General features: G+C 38.6%; 1 protein-coding gene across 7 annotated transcripts in view; it reads right to left on the bottom strand.

Annotated features, from left to right (window-relative positions):
• The window catches only part of LOC137075732 (R3H domain-containing protein 1-like), a 101,968-nt gene that overhangs the window by 8,200 nt on the left and 70,963 nt on the right, over window positions 1-22,805 (bottom strand). For all 7 annotated transcript variants that reach the window (XM_067444650.1, XM_067444651.1, XM_067444652.1 and 4 more), the window contains 4 exons: window positions 21,768-21,891; window positions 13,936-14,081; window positions 13,685-13,821; window positions 2,876-2,979 (listed from right to left, as the gene is read on the bottom strand). In XM_067444650.1, the coding sequence (XP_067300751.1) occupies window positions 2,876-2,979; window positions 13,685-13,821; window positions 13,936-14,081; window positions 21,768-21,891 (511 nt within the window). The remainder of the gene's footprint in view (window positions 1-2,875; window positions 2,980-13,684; window positions 13,822-13,935; window positions 14,082-21,767; window positions 21,892-22,805) is intronic.

The raw sequence follows: 22,805 nt of genomic DNA, 5'->3' as shown, positions 1-22,805 counted from the left end.
ATGAAGGAGGCCATAAGACAAAGATGAGGCTCAAAATTGTGACATTTTGGTCCCTCAAAATACACTCTATTGCCAAAAGTATTGGGACACCCCTTTAAATCACTGAGTTCAGGTGTTCAATCTCCTCCATGGCCACAGGTGTATAAATCAAGCTCTAGGCCTACAGACGCTTCTACACACATTAGTGAAAGAATGGGTCGCTCTCAGGAGCTCAGTGAACTCAAGCGTGGGGCCGTGATAGGTCGCCACCTGTGCAATAAGTCCATTCCTGACATTTCCTCACTACTAAATAATCCACACTCAACTGTTAGTGGGATTATAACAAAGAGGAAGTGATTGGGAACAACAGCAACTCAGCCACAAAGTGATAGGCCACGTAAAATCACAGAGCGGGGTCAGCGCCTGCTGAGGGTCACAGTGCACAGAAGTCACCACCTTTCTGCAGAGTCGACAGCTCCAGACCTCCAAACCTCTGTGGCCTTTAGATGAGCTCAAAAACAGTGTGTAGAGAGCTTCATGGAATGGGTTTCCATGGCCGAGCAGCTCATCTAAACCTTACATCACCAAGAGCAATGCAAAGCGTGGGATGCAGTGGAGTAAAGCAGCCGCCACTGGACTCTAGAGCAGTGAGACGTGTTCTCTGAGCGACCAATCACGTTTCAGTCTGACAATCCCATGGACGAGTCTGGGTTTGGCGGTTGCCAGGAGAACGGGACTTGCCTGACTGCATTGTGCCAAGTGTAAAGTTTGGTGGAGGGGGGATTATGGGGTGGGGTTTTTTTTTCAGGGCTTGGGCTTGGCCCCTTAGTTCCAGTGAAAGGAACTCTTAATGTTTCAGCATACCAAGACATTTTGGACAATTTCATGCTCCCAACTTTGTGGGAACAGTTTGTGGACGGCCCCTTCCTGTCCCAGCATGACTGCGCTCCAGTGCACAAAGCGTCGGTCCATAAAGACATGGATGAGGAGTTTGGTGTGGAGGAACTTGACTGGCCTGCACAGAGTCCTGAGCTCAACCAGATAGAACAGCTTTGGGATGAATTAAAGTGGAGACTGAGAGCCAGGCCTTCTCGTCCAACATCAGTGCCTGACCTCACAAATGAGCTTCTAGAAGAACAGTCAAAAATCCCCATAAACACACTCCTAAACCCTATGGATTAACAATGGGATGGCATTAAAGCTCATGTGCATGTAAAGGCAGGCCTCCCAAAACTTTTGGCATTATGTTTTATATTTGGGAGCAATTGTGCAAATCCAAAAAATTGTTGAGGTGCGAGTGTTTTCATTACTCTATAAAGCGTTGGCTAATTACTGCACAGTGCCTTCTGTAAGCTGATACAGTGACCGTTCAATCACATAACCAATTCAAATTCAACTTTAAAGCAGATTTTAGGTTGGTTAATATTAGCCATCAATCTCTCCCTTTCACTGCGCTCCGTCGTCACGTGACAGAATGAGCTGAGAAGATTAAAAGAACACTGTTACACATCACAGACTTGATTCGCCCTGGTTAAATACTTCTCTAAAACGCTCCCACATGGTACCTTCCTTTTATTTATTTTTTAATTATCCTTTTGGAAATTTCTCTCAGATCAGTTTTGCCTCCATTGCTGCTTAAAAAATTGGACCCCGCAACTGCAAAGCTTAATGAGAACCGGCAAATTTGTACCAGATGAAAAAACTTTTATATTTCCAACATAAAGTTCGAAAACCCTTTAATCAGAATAGTTTCTGTATATTTTTGTTAAGGATGTTGTTATTGAAGTCCCACATTTGTGAAAATCAAGTTTTTAATATTGTTTATGTTTATGTGGTGTTTTTAATGTTCTTTAAGAAAAAAACATTCATGTCAACACCATTGCTAAGTATTTTCTCTTTAAAAATGCAGTCAAGTGTCTAACAGCAACAGTTTAAAATCGTGGGTGTTTCTGACATCTCAAACTACCATGTAACCAATCACGTCAATGAGTGGATCTCTAATTTGCATATACATGTGACCCTGGAGCACTTCACCAGTCCTGAGTCTCATTGTTATATTTGTGGCACTCGCCAACAATAGATTAATGGGCCATTATTATCCATTTTTCAATTATGCCAAAATTCATTCGGATATTAAGATCATATTCCATGAAGATATTTTGTACATTAACTACTGTAAATATATATATAAAAAAATGAGATTTTCTCAATATTTAGATTTTTTGCACCCTCAGATTACAGATTTTCAAATATTGTCCAATCCTAACAAATCAAACATCAATGGAAAACTTAATACAATGATTCATGATTCAGATCGCCAATGTCACGTGATTTCAGCAGTTTAACACGCGATCCGAATCATGAATCAATTCACTGATTCATAACCGTTCAAATCTTTATTTGAGGATTGAACACAAACCCAGAAGAGAAGGCGATGCTGAATAAAGTCGTAATTTTTGTTATTTTTGGACCCAAATGTATTTCTGATGCTTCAAGAGACTCTAATTAACCCACTGATGTCTCATATGGACTACTGTGATGATGTTTTTATTCCCTTTCTGGACATGGACAGTATAGTGTGCATACACTTGCATACGCTCTCAGACTAAATATAAAATATCTTAAACTGTTTGTGAAGATGAACGGAGGTCTTACGGGTGTGGAGCGACATTATGGTGAGGAGTTAATGGCAGACATTTAATTTTTGGGTGAACTAACCCTTTAATAAAGTGTTACCGATTTGACCTCCTGTGGTGAGTGTAATAAATCTTTGGAATTAAATATTAAGCTAATACTGCAATATTTCCCTTCTTCTTCAGCAGAAAACATCATCGTCTGCCTGTAGTGCAAAGAGGAAGAGGACGAACGGCCTTATGGGTGACTGCGGGGTTCGTACCTGAGCACTGCTGCGTGGGAATCTGTTGCGAGCCGCAGGGAGGCGAGGTGCGGTGAAACGGCATCTGCTCTGCTCCTGGAGGAGGCAAAAACCCCAAGGAGGAGCTGAGGAGACAAACACATGCAAACACATTCACTTACCACGCCAAAACATGTCACCTACATTCAGCTCTGATCAGAGCGCAGGGCTCCAGACTGAGTTTTGCTACCAAAATTTGAGTGTGCAACTGAATTTTACATCCAGTTGCACGTGCGACCAGTAAATTCGGGTTTGTTTATTCAATAGCACTGCAAAAAATGCTCTTCATATTTAGTATTTTTTTCTTGTTTCCAGTCCAAATATCTAAATATTCTTAAATCAAGATGCATTTACTAGATAAATATAATTATATAATATATTTTTTCTTGTTTTCTGGGGAAAAATATCAAAATGAAGAGAGTTTTTGCTCAAAACAGGCAAAATTTTCTGCCAATGGGGTGAGAAAAATAATCTTAATTCTGTTTGGGACGGAAACAAGAAACAAGATTTCAATCAGAAATTAGATAATTTTTCTCATCCCATTGGATGAGAATTTTGCCTGTTTTAAGCAAAAACTCACTTCATTTTTATTTTTATTTTATGAAAACAAGGAAAAATGTCTTATGTAGTTTTACTTATCTAGTATATGCATCTTGATTTAAGAATATTTAGATATTTAGACTGGAAACAAGACAAATATACTAAGTAAGAGGAGCATTTTTTGCAGTGAGATCACGCGAATTACATGCTCTCTAGAATGCTATATTTGCTGATGTGACACACATGAGATCTATTTAACCGATACCGTCACATTATTTTATTTGTTTTACAGTTTTTATAGAAGTACATGACTCAAAAGTAATGTAGTCATTTTATTTAAAAGAAGAACCCTGTTTAAAGCAGCACTAGGTAACTTTTCAACCTTCATAATATATTTTTTAAGACTCTTGTGATGATAAATCGACTTACAATAGGTTGAATGACACGTCTGCCATAGCCTGATGGGGTCTGTATCGTTTTTAATCGTACTTTTAAACTTCGGGTTTCGGGTAGTAACCCGAGAACAAAAAGAACTACAAAATTCGACTGCTTTACGGCATATACGTCACTTCCACCAACACACACACTTCCTTACATTCGGACGTGCGAGCCCAACTTTGTTCGTCGGATAATATAGTCATGTCCGAAGCAGCGGAGACAAATAAGAAAGAAAAGGTTTTGTTGGAGGAAAGCAATAAGAGGAAATGAAAAAGTGATGTGATTAAAGGCAGGACGAGGATCAACATGTGACCAGCGTTTGCTCGTCGGCGTGAGCTGAAGGAGGCGTGCCCGACCGATGCTGTCCTGCTTGTTACGGTGAGCTACCACTCAAACATTGAACTGAAGTATCATATAGATTCTGTAAAACGCTAACCAATAGACTACTATAATGACGCTGGCTTGTAAACGTGAGCATCGTGATTATTTGGCGTTTGAAAAAAATAAAACCCTTGAAATTATATTCATATGACATGCTGAAACATCTGCCACTGACTGTAACGTTACCTGGGATGAAGACATTTCCCACGCGCCGCCAGAAGAACTCCTGCATGTGAACTCCTCCTGCAGTGTTCAGGGGAACTGTTAGTGCTGCACCAACCCGCGGGACGCTTTTATGAAGTTATTCGGCCCGCCCCGCACCACTGTATATATTTTTACAACCCGCCCCGGACCCGCGACCATTAAATAGACATACGGGGTCCGCGGGTTATGAGACGACCGACGCATCACTAGCTCAGGGCTATCAGGGCTGTCATGTCAACAAATGCACGCGCGATGGCATCCCCTGTTGTAGGATGACAGATCTTACGACAGTAGTTGAGGACATTATTTTTTCCAAACTGTAGGGGGACCCCGAGAGCAAAAGTTACCAAGTGCTGCTTTAAACATACATTATACATTATACACAAAACCAGTTTTATACTCTGTACAGTAATAATTTAACTATCAGCCTGCATTATTACACTGTTTTCATTACAATGGTAAAGTCTACATTTCTTTCTTTGCTGCAAATATGCCAAACTACACAAGCCAAGCTCTACCTGTTCGCTATCAGTATCGTTTAACAACTGGTTCATTATGTTAACTTCACGAACGACATGTACCAGTTCATTCAATTCGTCTCATTACAAAGACTCAAAAGTATAAAGGGCGTATTCGTTCACTGAATTCAACAAATCTCCGTCACATCTCATACTCAAAATTAGCCTAGAAATCTAGACGCACCATAGCGGCAGCAAATCTAATCTGCTGCGAGTGTCGTCTAGGAACTCTCAATACACGTCTGAGCTGTAAACGCCAAACTCTGGTCGAGCCAATCACATCGTGTATAGAGTCGGTGGGCGGGGCCATAATGACGACGGCCGAGTTGCGTTTGTGTGCTTCTAGTAAACACAGAAACTGGCGAACGGCGGTCTTTCGAATCAGCTTTGACCGCGACTCTGGAAGACTTGGAGTTAAGCTTTTCTCTGAGAAAAGAACAAAGAACGGCACTGAAGTCATTCTTAAGAAGGGAAGATGTGTTCAGAGTTTAGCCGACCGGATACGGTGAATGTTTAATCTAAGAACGAGCTCTGCTTCACCTTCGTTGCTCTGGTTTGTGTAGCGCTATCCTATCACGTGCAGAGGGTGAAAGACGACCATTTATCCGCCCCTCGGATTGAGCCGTCAATGGTGAGTTTCCAGACCAAACACCTTGATGTGGGTCTGGCTTGTCAGGCTAACTCAAAACTCGAGATTTTGTCATTCTTTGAGTATTTATTGATATGAATTACATTGGTTACCAGTTCATCAAATAATTGACTTTAAGGTTCTTTTATTGGTTTATAAAACACTGCATAATCTGGCACCTCTATACATTTCAGACTGTCTGTCAAGATACGTTCCAAAGCGTTGTTTGAGGTCCTCTAATGCTAATCTTCTGGCACAATATACAGTAGTTCATAAACGATCTGGTGGTCCTTCTTTTAGCCACTAAGCTCCAAAAATGTGGATTCTCTACCTAATGAAGTGAAAGAGGCTCCAAGCATTCACAATTTTAAAAAGCGGATTAAGAAATATCTTTTTAAAGTTGTTTATCACAATAATATGATGTGAAGGTTTCTTTGCTGATATTGAGTTGATATATTGGGAATTATTTTATTTTACATTTTGCACTTGTCTGTTGGTTACTGTCGTTGTGTGAATTTGTATTCCTATTATTTGTTTTATGCTTGGGAAGCACTTTTGAGTTGCATTTCATGTACGAAAAGTGCTATACAAATACATTTTTATTATTTATTATTACAGTGGAAATTAAACAGCAAAAAATGCATTTCTTACTTAGTATTTTTGTCTTGTTTCTAGTCCAAACATCTAAATTCTTAAAACAAGAAGTATTTACTAGACAAGCAAAAGTGCTTGGGGAAATATACTCAAAATGAAGAGAGTTTTTGCTTAAAATGAGATAAATAATCTGCCAATGGGGTGAGAAAAATAATCTTAATTCAAACAGAAAACAAGATTATTTTTCTTACCGGCGGATTATTTATCTTATTTTAAGCAAAAACTCTTAATTTTGAATTATTTCCCCCAAAAACAAAACAATAATTTGTACTTGTCTAGTAAATGCTTCTTAATGTAAGAATTTTAGATTTTTTGACTAGAAATAAGACAAAAATACAAGCATTTTTTGCAGAGTAGCATGTTGATTTACGGTGTGCACCCCTAAATTTCAAACAAAAAAGCGCTGGAGCGACACCTGATCTACTGATGAGCGCCAACTCGACAGCCAGCTCGCAGATGATCAGTATTCACAGCGCTGGATCGTCTCTAGCGGTTTAATAAGGACATGAGCCGTGTGACGCAGCTGCATGGAGCGGTCGGCCATCTGTGAGCCGCTTCATATGAAGGATGTGCTGCGGCGAGATCGCTCTCCTCACGGGATACGCCGCGTTATATTAAGACCAGCTGCATTTCTGGACTTATAAATCATCTTGAACGTGGCCTACTAAAGTCAAGGTCCCAGGAGACGACAAAAGAGAGCGAGCGACCTCTTCCTCGCAGCTCTGCACACCGCGTGCAAAACCCATACGGCTACAGCCATTTCACACCAGACCCTTTTCATTTTTTTGTTTCATCTCTATTTGTAGCTGAAGATTAAGTGAGCACGAATATATTATTCTCGAGAAAATTCATCAATGACTCGAGGTTTAGATTAATTATTCTGTGTGTTTTCTACTTAATACTGGTGAATCATCACAGTATCATATGCTTTTATTGTAATTATGACACTTTCCAAATAGGTTTCTGATTAGCAGACATAAATGTGACCCTGGAGGGTCATCTGTGGGTCCCACTGGTATATCTGTGGCAATCGCCAACAATACATTTATGGGTCAAAATGATCCATTTTTCTTTTATGCCAAAAATCATTAGGTATTAAGATTATGTTCCATGAAGATATTTAGTACATTATATATAAGTAGTAATATGCATTGCTAAGGACTTAATTTGGACAACTTTAAAAGAAAATTTTCACAATATTTAGATTTTTTTGCACCCTCCAGATTTTGGTTTTAATCTGATTCCATATTGTCCCATCCTAACAAACCGTAATCAATGGAAAGCTTATTTATTCAGCCTTTAGATGATGTATAAATCTCAACAAACAAAAAAGAAAAAGACCCTTATGACCTTATGGTTTTGTGGTCCAGGATCACAAATGGATTATTCAAAAGCCTGACCTTCAAAGCTCTTATTAACATTGACATTTATGCATTGGACAGATGCTTTTATCAGGGTTCGTACTTCTCTTCCAAGGTCAAATTCAAGCACTTTTCAAGCACTTTCAAGGTCCATTTTAAAGGTTTTTCCAGCACCTTACACCACCGTAAATGACATACCAATACATAGTCAGAAATATTATTTAGTGTTTTAATTCCATTAAAAGAGATAATGCTATAAACAGCCAAAATTGTGTTTCTAATAGCAGAGGGATCAGATTTTTTGCTTGACTGAATTAAATTATATTCACAGTTTTCACACCAAAAACAAAAAATCGTATTTTTTTCAGTCAAGCAAAAAAGCATACAGCATCATAGTGAAAAACATATCCATATTTTCATGTGATTTGACATTTATTAAATAACAAAAATCTAAAAGGTGTGCATCATAGCTGACACCTAGATGAACACCTTAAAGTTGGTATTATGACTTAGTCATTCTCTTCAAATGCTATTGAAGTTAGAAGCGTGTATACCAATGTCGTGTGTAACTTTAGAGACGGTCCCTAAATTCGCGATTATCGAACATCCAAAGTCAAACCAACTTAATGCCAGACATTAGATGTGCTGTGGTTCTGCTGTGATCTTTGTTTGAAACTATTTTCGCTGCTGAAATAAAATAAAACCAGTCAATCACTGTATGATGAATGAATGAACGAACAGCTCTGCGTTGTTGTTCATGATGAGCAGGTTTCATTTTAGGCTCTCCAACATTTTATTTCTTCATTTAATAAAACTATTCAGTCAGATAGGTATTTGTTGTGAAAGAACCACAGTTAAAATTTCACGCATTTTATCCTTTGATTAACCTGTGGTAAATTCATTTGATTGGGCATGATTTTGAAAGGCACACATATTAGGTCCCACAGTTAACGCTGTGAATACTTTACTTTAAGCATTTTATCCAAAATTTAAGCACTTTTCAAACCTTGAAAACACAACATCAGGATTTCAAGCACCCGTACAACCCGTACCGTTTTAACTTACATTTGCATTAAAGGTGCACATTTGATCAGTCCACACATTCCCTTGGAATCAAACCCATTACCTTGGTGTTGCAAGCACCATGATCTACTGTTTAAGCTACAGGAATGCAGACAATTGGCTAAATATGGATTGGATTGAAGAAAATAATTAGGCTTGGTGCATGTTGTGTTCCCAAATGCATGTTAAATTGACCTAAACACAGCAGATGCAGATGCATTTACTGCGAATCAAGCCGCTGCAAACACGAGCCGATCATGAGCTGCTCACGTGTAAATCAACACAGCGCTTCACTCTGAAACACGCGCTGCATATATTTATTGAGGCAGCGGGTGTTTAAGTGTAAATAGCAACAAAAAGTATTTTCTTTGCATATGTGAAAATAGCAGTATTGTGTACTTAAGGTAAATATTGGCAGATAATGTTTGCACCTATGTGTATTTAGTATATTATAAAATAACTCAGTGTATACAATTAGATTTATTAAAATCATATATGGATGCTCCCTTATTGGGATATTACTCATCCCAATACCCAAAGCCTCTACCCATTATTCAAAATACCCATTAGGGACTTTATACCCACTTTCTAAATATTTTCTTAATTTGTAATTCAAATAAATGCCTCTTGGAGCTGATATGCGATAGAAAAGAGAGAAAAAACACATGGATTTTTCTTTAACATACTCTATCTCACTGCTCCAGTTACCAGTGGGATTTATTTAGTCATTTTGTGTGGCTCAATTAGACAATGATGGGCGGAGTTAGATAGCCAACAAGTCGGGCAATTTGCACTTAGTGATTAGATTATGCAGATAAGCCCTAATCTGTAGTTTCAAAACAAATGAATAAATGATTAACAAATAATTTGTCCTTTTCATTTTGTAGTGCTCCAGACGGTGACCAAATGGCCGGTGCGACTAAATTTTGTTAGAGGTCGCACTGGTGCCACCAGATAATAAGAGCTGGCATTTCTGTTGAATATGAGAAATGTCAAACAGCAAACGACATGAAAGTCAAACAAAACCATGCAACTCGTTTGAGCTGCGCAGACGGTTTATCAGCTCATAGACAGCGCAGCGTGAGCTCATACACCGATACACAGCGCTGGGGATCCAGTGGGAAAGGGTTTGAATTCGCCACAGGATTAATAACACTGCAGCGAGAGCCAATGGGAAGCGGTCCAATTAAGTGCATTATTCGTTTATAAATCACATCAGATCAAACAGAACTGACGTGAAAACCAGGAGAGACATTGCGCCATGAGTGAACAAGTTATAGCAGCCTTTTCAATCCAGAAATCATCATGGATTTAATGTAAGCAATGACACCTGTAACCATGGTATTGTGGCATAAATAGTCTTATTAATTAACTATTCATCTTATACAACCTTTTGAGAGTGAAATTCAAGCACTTTTCATGGATGTAAGCTCTTTTTCCAGCAGTTCAAAGCTCTAAACATCAAATTTATACTCAGCACTACACACAAGGAGCCACTTTACGCTTCTGACACTCACTTGTCACACAGAAGAAGAAGAGAGACAGAATTTACGTGCTTTTTCTCTTTTTTTCTTCTTAATTTGTGTTCTACTGAAGAAACAAACACATCTACATGTTGGATGCCATGGGGGTGAGCAGATAAACATCACATGTTCATTTTTGGGTGAACTAACCCTTTAAGGTCTACACTCAAAATTTAAATTGTGAAAAATCCATGTTGGATGAAAAAATCCTACGTCCGAAAAACTGTATACGCATGCGCAAAATGCACCCGAGGAAAACCGTTCGTGTCGTGTGGAGATTTCCCGTGGATTTGCGGGAGCGCGAGCAGACTGCAGTGCCAAACCCGCCGGTGCTGCTGAAGACCGAAACAAACATTCCCAAGAGAATAGAGATATTCATGGTCACAAGACGTTGGTGAGTACTGAGCACTGAAATTATTATACAGAGTGTTGCTTTATGAGCCGGTATGAAGTTTAAAAGACATTTTGTAGAATCACAAATTCATGCATTCATTGGTTTCATGAGTGTGTTCTCAGTTACCACATAATTATCTAAAGGTAGCCAATAGTTTTATTTTCCTCATGTCTTATATGTCTAAAATATTAGATAATAAGTAAATTAAGTCATTTGTGTGATATGTGCGCCATGCGACCGCTGAACACAGTGACGTCGGTCTCTTTCAGGGCTTAAGTTATTGCCTTTTAATATCAAACACGTCAAGCTCGTGATTTTCTTATTCGTCCATTCATTCGTCTCATCCTCATTAAATAATCAAGTGCCTTCTGTTCTGTCACTTGCCAGATGTGATGCAGGGGAACTGTCTTTTTTTTTTTTTGTGTGCAGGTTTTTATGCAGTGCCGTGTTTTCTTCACCACATTAAGACATCCTGTTATGCAGAAGACGTGTATTCAGTTTTTTTCCTCATTGAAAATAATGCATTTTCACCAAATATCCTGCATTGGAATTGACTTGTTAATAAAGTAATGTGATAAAATGTCAACCATGTTGTCTGTGTTCATTTTGGGTACTATATTTATGTTCTTAGTCATTTTTGTCTTTTGGGACATTGAGAAATAAACAATTGTTATCTACATTTATCCAATTTAAAATGTTCTAGTGACTGATCACATCTACATTTTTTAGTAGGCCAAATTGAATTTCTGTGAATTAAATTGTATCAATTCACAGAAATTTAATTTGGCCGACTGAAAAATGTAGATATGATCATTCACGTGTTGGTAAAATAAATTTTCCCATTGGCTCAACATGTTATTTCTAATTGAGCCCATGTTAACAGACTATTATACAGTTTGAACAGGCCTTTACACAGAAAATAATTAAAGAGCTCCTTTTATAATCACTGAAGCAGTCGGTCAGTTCTGTGTGAGACTATAGAAGATCAATGGGATATTTAATAAGAGTAAAATATTTACATTTTCCCGATAAAAATGAGTTTTTGCACATCAGTGTTGTTAATAAAAGTTAATTTTATCTGCATCTAAATTCAAGCTCAGTGCTTCACTGTTAAATTTCCAATAAACAAACCAACAGGTAATATTATTAGGAGCTGCACTTAACACTGCAAAATAATAGTAATTTTATGATTAAATTAAATGTACGTATCCCTCACTGCTCTCAAATGTTAGTCTGGAGCCCTGGCTTGAAAATGCACACAGCAGTTTCACCATTTGCACTGCAAGAAATGCTCTTCTTACTTAGTATTTTTGTCTTGTTTCTAGTCTAAATATCTAAAAATACTTACATTAAGAAACATTAAAGGGGCGGTGAAATGCTGTTTCATGCATACTGAGCTTTTTACACTGTTAACGACTTGGATTCCCATCCTAAACATGGACAAAGTTTCAAAAACTAATGTTGGACAAAAATACTCAAAAATAAAAATTATACTTAATATAATTTCTGTGTCAAAAATACTCCTTCCGGTTTCTCACAAGTTTCGGAGAGTTTTTTTCGAGTGCGGGTCGGCTTGACGTTAATAGACCGAAAGGTCCTTGTATGGGCCGTACGGGCTCTTCTCCCGGTAGGGTGCGCGCGCGTGACTAGAGGGAGAGAGAGGAAATGCACGCCCATAAACACTCGCTCAGGTGCAGATCCACTCGTCCGTGAAGACTTATGTGGCGCGCCGCGCTCCACTTTATTCCTATGGGTGACGTCGAGCGACTTCAACGCTTCAGCACAGCATTCTGGAAGGCAGCGCTGCATTTGAACCGATTTGAACGCAGAAATGACGGGAAGCTTCACAACATCGCATCAGTCGCGTCGCAAAGTGGATCTCCACCGTTCACTGCTGTCAGGACTTCACCAAATCATACCAAAGAAGTGTGTTTTTGACAGAGCGGTCCCAGCGATAAAGGTTCGGTCCTGCTTTGGAAGCAGCCGGTGAGTAAAACTGCTTCAAATGTCTGTTGTTGGCTATCGTCGCGTAAGTAAACATCAGTAAACAACACGATCGTGTATAACGTTAGTTAATTTATCAATGGAGCATGCGATCTATGGTGTGTGTTTAAATACATTTGTTTAGCTGACCCCTATGTCAGTTTGTTTATTGTAAAACCACCCAAACATAAACCTAGTGTTCTCACAAAGCGTGCTTCGTCATTCAAATGCGCTAACGGACTCCATTGTTGTTCTGTATAACGTTACACTAGTCTTACGTGCAAAACCGTTTTGCTTGCTACTGCTAAGGTTTAGTCGCATACAATAGTCCATAAACCGAATCATGTCCTCATAAACTGCGAGTAAAGACACACAAATGTTGACAGGCCACTAAATACAGTCCAAACCACAGAGACGGACGTCCTGCTGTTGCTGTTTCTCCTGTTCAATTTATTTCTGGATCATTATCTGTATTAGTTGAATCTGATTGATAGCCATGGTTTATTTAGGGTAACCTTTTCTTCTCCACGCTTGAGGACGTCACCGCTTTGTGCGCTCTCGTCATTCTTTAGCTCCGCCCACACGATAAGCCTCCAGGTGCTCGGTTTTTTCCGGAAAGACTCGGTACAGCCTATATTTCTTTTATAAATATAATAAAACTAAAGACTTTTTGGCGATATGAAGGATGCAATGCTACTCTACAGGTACTCAAGATTGACTGAAACTGAGTGTTTCACCCCCCCTTTAACTAGACAAGTAAAAAATATCGTCTTGTTTTGAGAAAAAATAACTCAAAATTAAGAGAGTTTTTGCTTAAAATAAGCTAAATAATCTGCCAGTGGGGTGAGAAAAATAATCTTAATACAAACAGAAAACAAGATTATTTTTCTCACCCCATTGGCAGATTATTTAGGTTATTTGAAGCAAAAACTCTCTTCATTTTGAGTTATTTCCCCCAAAACAAGACAATATTTTTTCCTTGCCTAATTATTGTTTCTTAATGTAAGATTTTTTTGATATTTAGACTAGAAACAAGACAAAAATACTAAGTAAGAAAAGCATTTTTTGCAGTGTGTCAGTGTGAATCAGCTCAAGACGGCCATACCTGACGGCGCTCTGTTGGTTAGGAGGTACGATGCTGTAGTAGACCTGAATGTTGGACGCAGGCACGGGCGCATGGCTGACGACGGGCTGCTGGTACGTCTGCTGCGGCACAGCCGGGGCTCCTGGAGGCACAGACACCTGACACAGAAGAAATTAAACTGCTCATCATGCGACAGCTCTTTAATCACTAATGTGTCATAATGAGCAGCTCTGTGATGAGTCCATTACGTGTTCCCAGAATGCAGTATTCACCTGATAAGATGGTACTGACAGATACTGGACCATCATGCCTTGCATCTGACTTCCCATATTGCTGTGTTGGCTGCTGACCAGCGTCTGATTCTGTGGCGGCTGGATCTGGTAGTTCTGCTGCTGATTTGGCATCACAGTTTGGTAACCTGAAGGAACGTACAGGAAAACACATCAATGCAAGCACTTCAATAGCATATACATGTAGTCAAACAGAACTAAAGTGGCAGAAATAGCCATTAACTTTACTGTCCACTTACAAAACAACATTTCATTTTCAATCTCTGGTAATTCAAATGATTATTTATTTATATGTATAGCACTTTTCATACATAATATGCAGCTCAATGCTCTTTGCTAGGTAAAATACAAACATAATCTACATAAAACCATGCAACACTAACAATGCGATTTCACACAATGTTAACTAATATTGATATAGCTATACTCAAAAGCAACTGTAAAACTATATCTCACCATTCAGACTTTTTTGTTTTTGTTTATATCTGACAATCCTAAGACTTAAACTAAATTTTCGGCCTTTTTTCCCTTACAATTGTGATGTAAAAATCGCAATTTTAAAATATGAAGTCCAAACTGAGAGATATAAACTCGCAATTGGTTTAAATGTTATATGTAAAATGTAATAGGTTTAAATATGATTTCATGCTGCAACAATAGGGTTTATACATTATGCTCCCTATTAACTGCAAATAAACACACACACACACATTAAGTTATACTAGCTGCATCAAATTATTTCTAATGCACATGTGGATCCATTTAACAGGAAGGCCAACATTAATACATCAGAACAAAGCTACATATGAAATAAACTTTTTTAGTTTTGTTTAACAGTTTCCAGGTACAGACAAAGCAAACAAATCTAAAACAGCACTGCATATTTTTCACTGTATAAATGCATATTAATCCAATTTTGTCAAAATCAGCGAGTGATTTTTGTTATCTTTTGTTGTTTGATTAACATTAAATCGCAGACAGGAATATTAGACTACTGTCACTTTAAGAGCTGCACGGATACAATATACTGTTTCACGAGCGTTTTATTTCTGTCTTCATTGAAGACATAATCGACTGTGTTTACATTACTTCCAAGACAAAGAAAATCGGCTGGTGCATCTCTAATTTTTACCCATTATCACATGGATTCCACTCGTTTTCCTCCATCTGTTATCAGTTTTTCTGCCACCACAATATGCATGTGACTTCTGCTTCTCATCTTTATGCTATCTAATTTATTTCATTTTAAGATAAATGCATTTATTTCTTTAATTTTTAATTTTATTATATGAGCCTAATTTTAAAAAAAGTGGAGTGTTCCTTTAAGACGGTCAAATGCTTTGTCCCAGAATGAATCAGCCGTTTGAATGAATTGGTTGCGTGAATGATTCAATGACGCACTCATTAATACGGTCAAATTATTTGTCCCTTAATGAATCAGCCGTTTTAATGAATCGGTTGAATCTCAATGACTCACTCATTAACAGTGTCTTGCTGCACCTACTGGCAGTTTTAATTTAAAATGTAAAAGTATTTTTTCATGTTTTAAAAATATCAGTATTCAACATTTTATGTTTAAAACACAGACATTATTTCTGCATTTGTAAGTGCAGGTTAAACACATCCATGTCCATCTGAGCTCATTAAACTGTGTGCAAATGATCTAAATCCACTTCAGATGCAAAAATGAATTTTGTTGATACTGATTTAATTGGATTGGTAACAGCCCTATTGTGTGTTATTATTATAATTGAATTTATTAATTAAATGTAAGAATTGTGACACAAAAGAGGATGCATAGATTAAATTAGGCTAGAAAAATGGCCTTATAAAGGTAAAAATGTCAATAAAAAGGTAAAAAAACGATTTTAACTTATTGGAAAATCTGATTTCTGTCACTGTTGTGAACTAAACACCGCACAGAATTTCAAAATCTTTGAGCAGTCCTTAAGGTACTAGCACAATAACGCACTCAGCAAAATATCGTCTAATTATCAATAAAATGACAGAAAATATTGCATTTTTTTTCCAATAATCACACACCTCCTACTTCTCAGTTGATAAATAATGTGTCACTTTATTTACAGTATATGAGATTTAAACTCAGACCACAATTCAAAATGACAACCAGGTTCTTTACTTTGTTCATAAATATTTAGTAAGACAAGATCACAGGAGACGATCATACGATCATAAGAGCTGGATTAGCTAATGATACCCTTCCCATCTAAACACTTTAAATCACTGATGATCTCACCAAACCAGCCTTTAAATAGCCTCTCATTATCAGAGCACACGCTCCCCAAAAGACAATAGCTTGCATAATGGGTGCCCTCGTTACGCCTTTAAAAGCTTCTACATGTAAGACGGTAATTTACACGTACGGCAAGCAGAAAACGGCCCATTATGAGGCAGGATAATTTGCATTTGTGTCAAGGTTATTGGGGGAGCGTGTAACTCTGTGACGCTATCAAACACACTCTCCCTGCGGGAGGAGGGCGTTTTCAATTTCTGCTGGCTCTTGGCCAAAGGGACGGCAATCAATTTAGCCCAGAAGTGGGACAAAAGAAACGGACAGCCCGCGGCGAGGAGATGGTGAACGCGTGCTATTTTAGGTCTATTCTCTCACCTCCACTTAGAAGCAGAGCATGATGGGAATATAATATTAAACACTCTGGCTTTGGCTGAGCGAGCAGGTATAGAAGAGGTTTTTCACGCAATTAAGCTGCACTTGCAGGTTTTCAGTCTCAGATCTCAGGAACTTCTGAAGGGTTTGATTTCCAAATCAGACATTACTCCTCATTTCCCTTTCTGGTGCAAATTAAACACACTTCTAGTAAAAGTACACATTATTCACAGTTCTGTTTTTTTCATCAGAGATGAAAAATTAGACAGTCTCTTGACTTTAAACCCAACAGGAGTCTGAACCATTTGTTTTGAGACTTTGGTTTCATGAAGTCGTTTTTACACTCATTTATTAATATGATACAAATCTTCTGATCTGATGCACGACAGGATTTCATTCAGCATATTATAAAACAGACATTACGACATGACTGCTTAAACATTTTATTGAATTTCCTGAAAAAGAAAAAACAACAACAACTATAATGTGATACACACTGCTGGTCAAAGGTGTCACATCATCCTTCAGAAATCATTGTAATATACTGAATTGCTGCTCAAGAAATGGCTTCATTTTTTTTGTACAAACCGTGATACACTACCATTCAAAAGTTTAAAGGGGTTATGAATTGAGTAATCAACTTTTCATTCAGCCTTTGGTCTATAAAAGGTCATTGTGATATAAGAATATCCTTTAAGTTTCAGAGCTGAAAACTTCCTTGTCAGTCAAAGAAAAGCTTTAACAGACACCAGGCCCAGAAATCGATCGATCTCAGAATATGTCGACCCTTGACGTCATCGTGTGGTGAAGCAGCGCCTCAACATAATAAGAACAACGCCTGATTCTGTAGCTCCGCCCACCGACTCGTGGAGCTAAACGGATTGCGCTACAGAGAAATAAACATGCCGAAGATAGCAAGATAATGCTTGGTTATGGAAGAACACAGTCGCTGCATAAGCTTCCTTCCGACTCAATTACTATGAATGCATGGTTGAACTTTATTTTGAATGAATATCCAACTCACGAGGGGAAGACATTGTGCGTCTGTTCCTTCATTTAACCACAGATTCTTTTGTAAACAAGAGACTGGATTTGCAGACAGGATGAGATCACATGAAAGAATGAAGCAACATAGTTATGTGAGTAAAACATGTTTTTTTATAAGTGATAGTATTGTATTATAACAGATCATTTGATACCTATTGATTATCTGTACATGTCTAACAGAACAGGCCGGTTAGGATTAAAGAGTGAAATAACATTCATTTCGTGATGCGCGTTGGTCACTCTCTTGACTTGATAATTTAAGGAAAACTTCCGCGATTTGTATTTTTGATCATGCTGATTTGGCTGACTCTGCAGTGAGGCTTGTGCGCATGTGTGTGTGTTTGTGTGTGGTTTGCGGTTATATTCACCGATCGGGTGGGACAAGTAATAACAAATTTACATTCCAATCAATTGCAGGTGGATGAGAGAAAAATTTGTGTGTGTTTGTGTGTGGTTTGCGGTTATATTCACCGATCGAGTGGGACAAGTAATAAAAAATTAACATTCCAATCAATTGCGGGTGGATGAGAGATAAATCATTGTGTTTGTTAGTTAAAGACGTTTGCGAGCCCTGTGGACGAATCATTCCGGTTGCCTTTCCCCCACACGCTTTCAAAACAATCCCTCACGTGAACTGACAGGGGAGCTGAAGCTCATTAAATATGCAAATCTTCTCCAATCATAGCTGTGGCCGTTTACTTCCAAGTCTCCAGTGCGGCACACCCATAAAAACTGAGCGTTGCAGGAGAGAGCCTCAAAACCAGTGTAGAAAATAGCCTATTACTTATTCATTATGATGTTATTGAATGTAAACACAGTCATAAGTTTACCTCAGACAACAGTATAAAAAATTTAAAGCCAGTTTTTGACGCCTTTAAGGATTTAAGATTTTAAAAAGGGAAATTAAAACTTCTATTCAGCAATAATGCATTAAATTGCAGCCAAAAGTGACAGTAAAGACATTTATAATTTTGCATAAATCCTGTTCTTTTCTACTCATTAAAAAATCCTGAAAATAAAAATGTATCACAGTTTCCACAGAGATATGAAGCAGCACAACTTTTTCCAACATTGATAATAAATACTCATATTAGGATCATGTGACACTGAAGACTGGAGTAATGATGCTGAAAATTCAGCTTTGATCACAGGAAAAAATTACATTTTACTATATATTTCACATAGAGAACATCCGTTTTGCATTATAATAATATTTCATAATTTTTACAATATTTCTGAACAAATAAAGGCAGCCTTGGAGAGCAGCAGAGACTTCTTTCAAAAAACATTTTTAAAAACTTAACTTGACTGGTAGACCATTAAAATGACAGCAAACTTCCAGGAACTGACCCCAAAAAAAGGACACATGTTCAACATTTTATGCAAACACCACAGGCATTGAAGGCTTAATGTTGTGTGAAAGTCAACGCGATCATGTGACCTCGCAGAAGGAAGAATAAAGACGACTCAGACGCAGCTTGATCCAATGTTCGAGGAGGAGTGAGGGGCTGGAAAAGAGACCGGTTCACTGTGAGAATCGTAGGGCGTCTCAGACAGTGCCTCGGCCCCGCATTCAGCCGCTCCGACAGGACTCACGATGACCATCAGCTCGCGAAAAAACACTGCAAAGCTCCAGAACGTAACATCACAACAGCTCTGAGTTCCCCTCACGCTTCTCAAAGGAGCCGATATTCAAAGCATGATATTTAAACCTCTTAACGGTCACCCCCTTTTTAGAATAGTCACAAAAATGCACTATCCAAACTTAAAGGGCTGTAATTCAATAATATAATATAGACTTGAGTTTGGTCTTGATTTAAAGCAGACACTCAGCAGATTATTGCCGAAGTGAAAGCATTTCAAAATATGAAAGAATGAAAAAGTAATGGAAGTTTAAATTTACCAAAAATGAAAATTACAGTACTAAATATTTTTTATAAATATAAAATATATATTTTACAAAAATTGTTTTACTCTAAAAACTGTAAAAAAAAAAACATACTATAAAACCAAGGCCATATGTCTAACCAAGTTGTGTTCCAAATTTGAAGTTGATATCACAAAAATTGAAGTCCCCATGATATTTTGTTTAGGCGCTATACCAAAAATAGCCACCGGGTGTCATTCAATTTCCATTGTTTTTTTGATGCATTTTCCTGTAAATTTCTGTCCAAATATCACTTCAATCATAAAACAGACACCAAATATGGAACCTTGAGACTCAGACCTTTACAATGATATGTGTTTTGTCAAGATTAGAAAAGATTTTGATTTTTAAAGTAGTTAAAATACATTCCGTACTATGAAACATGACACCGCCCACTAGGGGAGGAGCCCGCCAGAAGAATTTAGAGTACCGTTTCCATGGTAACGCAACGTCTGTTTTTAAAACGGTTTTCACAGGAAGAAATTTGAGTTCGTAAGCTTTCGAATGATATCTAATTTATGACAATATTATATGAAGAAAAGGTGATTAAAAAAAAGAGTGCCAGGCGTCCCGCCATCGGGACGTGACAGTTAAGGGGTTAAGCAGAAAGCTTTTCCAGTTCAATCCAGTAAAACATGTCACCGCACGCAGGACGCTGAATAGCACTGAAGGAAACTATGGCGAAATCAAAACTCTGTCTGTTCAAATGGCCAAACGCTGCGAGCGCCCTGCGATCCCCTGCGACAATCTTTGTGCATGTGCAACATACATACAACAATGCACACCGAGAGAGTGTGGATAAAGAACAAGCACATCGAGCGGCCCAGCTATTAACACAAACTAAAATCAACATGAGCTCAAAGAGATGGAGGTAAAACTGCCTCCTGTGAACTGATGCATTGATGGATGAAAGCAAGTGTTGTTTCTCTCACCACCAGCCGGTTTCGGACTCCTGAAACCAACTTTGTTTTGGCCTGATTTTGTTTAAATTGACGTCACACCAGTTTGTTTTCCGCCTTTAGTGTGCCAGTAGCACATATCGATTCTAGAATCCCAAATATTCCTTTTGCAAATCTTGTTATAATCCACTTAACCAGAAGAAGGACTGAGCAATGGAAATCTGCTTAGTTTGACTTCTGTGTGAGCTGAGTGTCATGTATCTACACTGCTACCAATGGAAAAGCCCTTGTGAAGACTGCTTTCAAATTAATGAATAGATTTAATCAATTAACTTTTTTTAATCTAAATCAAATCAATATCTGGCTTGATCACTCTTTGTATTTAAACAGCTTTTGTACCAGGTATACTTGCACACAGTTGCTTTTAGGAGTAACGTAATGTACCATTATTGACAATAACCATGAAATACTACACATGAGAACATCGCAAATCATGGTTGACACCCCAACATAGTAGGTGACGATATTGCAGCTTAATGCTAGTTGGATCATGCGTATGCACGCAAATGTGTGTGTGTGTGCATGTGTGTGCATGTGAGTAGATGTGTGTGGATGCGTGTGCATGTGCGTTCATGTGAGTGCAGGTGTATGCATGTAAGTGTGTGTGTGCATGCGTGTGCATGTAAGTGTGCGTGTGTGCATGTGTGTGGATGTATGTCCAGGTGTATGCATGCAAGTGTGTGATTGCATGCGTGTGCATGTAAGTGTGTGTGTGTGCATGTGTGTGGATGTATGTCCAGGTGTATGCATGCAAGTGTGTGCATGCAAGTGTGTGCATGCGTGTCCATGTAAGTGTGTGTGTGTATGTGTGTGGATGCGTGTATGTGTGTGGATGCGTGTGCATGTGAAAGCATGTATGTGGATGTGTGTGCATATGAGAGCATGTGTGCAAGCTTGTGCGCATTTGAGAGCATTTGTGTGGTTGTGTGAGCGTATTTGAGTGCATGTGTGTGGATTGGAGTGCATGTGTTTTCATGTGTGTGGATTGGAGTGCATATGTTTTCATGTGTGTGGATGCATGTGCTTGTGTGTGGATTGGAGTGCATGTGTGTTCATGTGTGTGGATTGGAGTGCATGTGTTTTCATGTGTGTGGATGCATGTGCTTGTGTGTGCATTGGAGTGCATGTGTGTTCATGTGTGCATTTGATTGCATGTGTTCATGTGTGCATTTGAGTGCATGTGTGTTCATGTGTGCATTTGAGTGCATGTGTGTGCATTTGAGTGTATTGTAGTGCATTATGTGTGTAGAGTTACCTGTCGGCTGTGTGGGCGCAGGGGGCATCTGACTCTGTGGGCCACTGTAAGGCACCGAGCCCACAGGTCGGTACGGCTGTCCAGACACGGCGTACTGGCTGGGTGAACAGTAACACGGCGGCATCTGTGAACAAGAATGAGATGACATGAACTTCAGTGATGTACCTTCTGCATCACACAAAACGCAGATACAATAACTGAATCCATGACAGCCGAGGTCTGCCATTTCAGGACCATCAAGATGGGTCTGTACTCACAAAACTCAGTGCCCTTAACCCACAGTAAATCTAGACTCTCTCTAATAATGCTTATTTGAGTCTACGTGTATCCCATCATTCATCATGTTCAGGAACTTGTGCCAAAAAATTGGATTAAATGATTTAGATATTTATAAGAACTTTTTTCCACCATGGAATAAAAACAAAAAGCTAATTAAAGCAAGTGTATGTAAGATTGTGGCCAAAACTGGTACTGCAATCACTTTCCAATGACTGTAGAGCGGTGTATCCCCCTCCCCCTCCCCCTGACTCGAGGTTGCCAGATTGGCTGCAGGATCAGCAGGAATGTTTGTAGATCTGCGCTGTGGTAACTAGAGCAATTTTGGCAACCCGGATGCCGAAAAACTAATGACATCGTGATTGGTCGATAGGTGGAGGGCGGAGCTTCAGGCCAAAACACAACATGTCAACATCAACATCAGTTGAGGGCTGCGACAACAACTTTATAATGACAATATCCTGGCCGGACTACTGTTGTCAGTGATAGAAGTATTTGAAATTAACATGATTTCTTAATGTCTAGTAAAAAAATCCAACTTTACAGCAGAAAACATCATGTTTACAGCATGGTACAACTTTTGGTTTTCATGACAACTATGAGGGGGGTGAATTTTTATTGTTGTTTATATTTTATAAAGCCTTAAAGTTCTGCATAATTAAGGGCGTGGCCACTTTGAGTGACAGGTGGACTGCCATTTATCCGCTGTCTATAGTCATGGTGTCACCTAAGCTCCGCCCATGTCCTGCATCTTCGCCCATT

Source organism: Pseudorasbora parva, chromosome 5 (assembly GCF_024679245.1).
Source record: "Pseudorasbora parva isolate DD20220531a chromosome 5, ASM2467924v1, whole genome shotgun sequence".
Classification (NCBI taxonomy): domain Eukaryota; kingdom Metazoa; phylum Chordata; class Actinopteri; order Cypriniformes; family Gobionidae; genus Pseudorasbora; species Pseudorasbora parva.
This window is presented reverse-complemented; position numbering and strand designations above follow the sequence as displayed.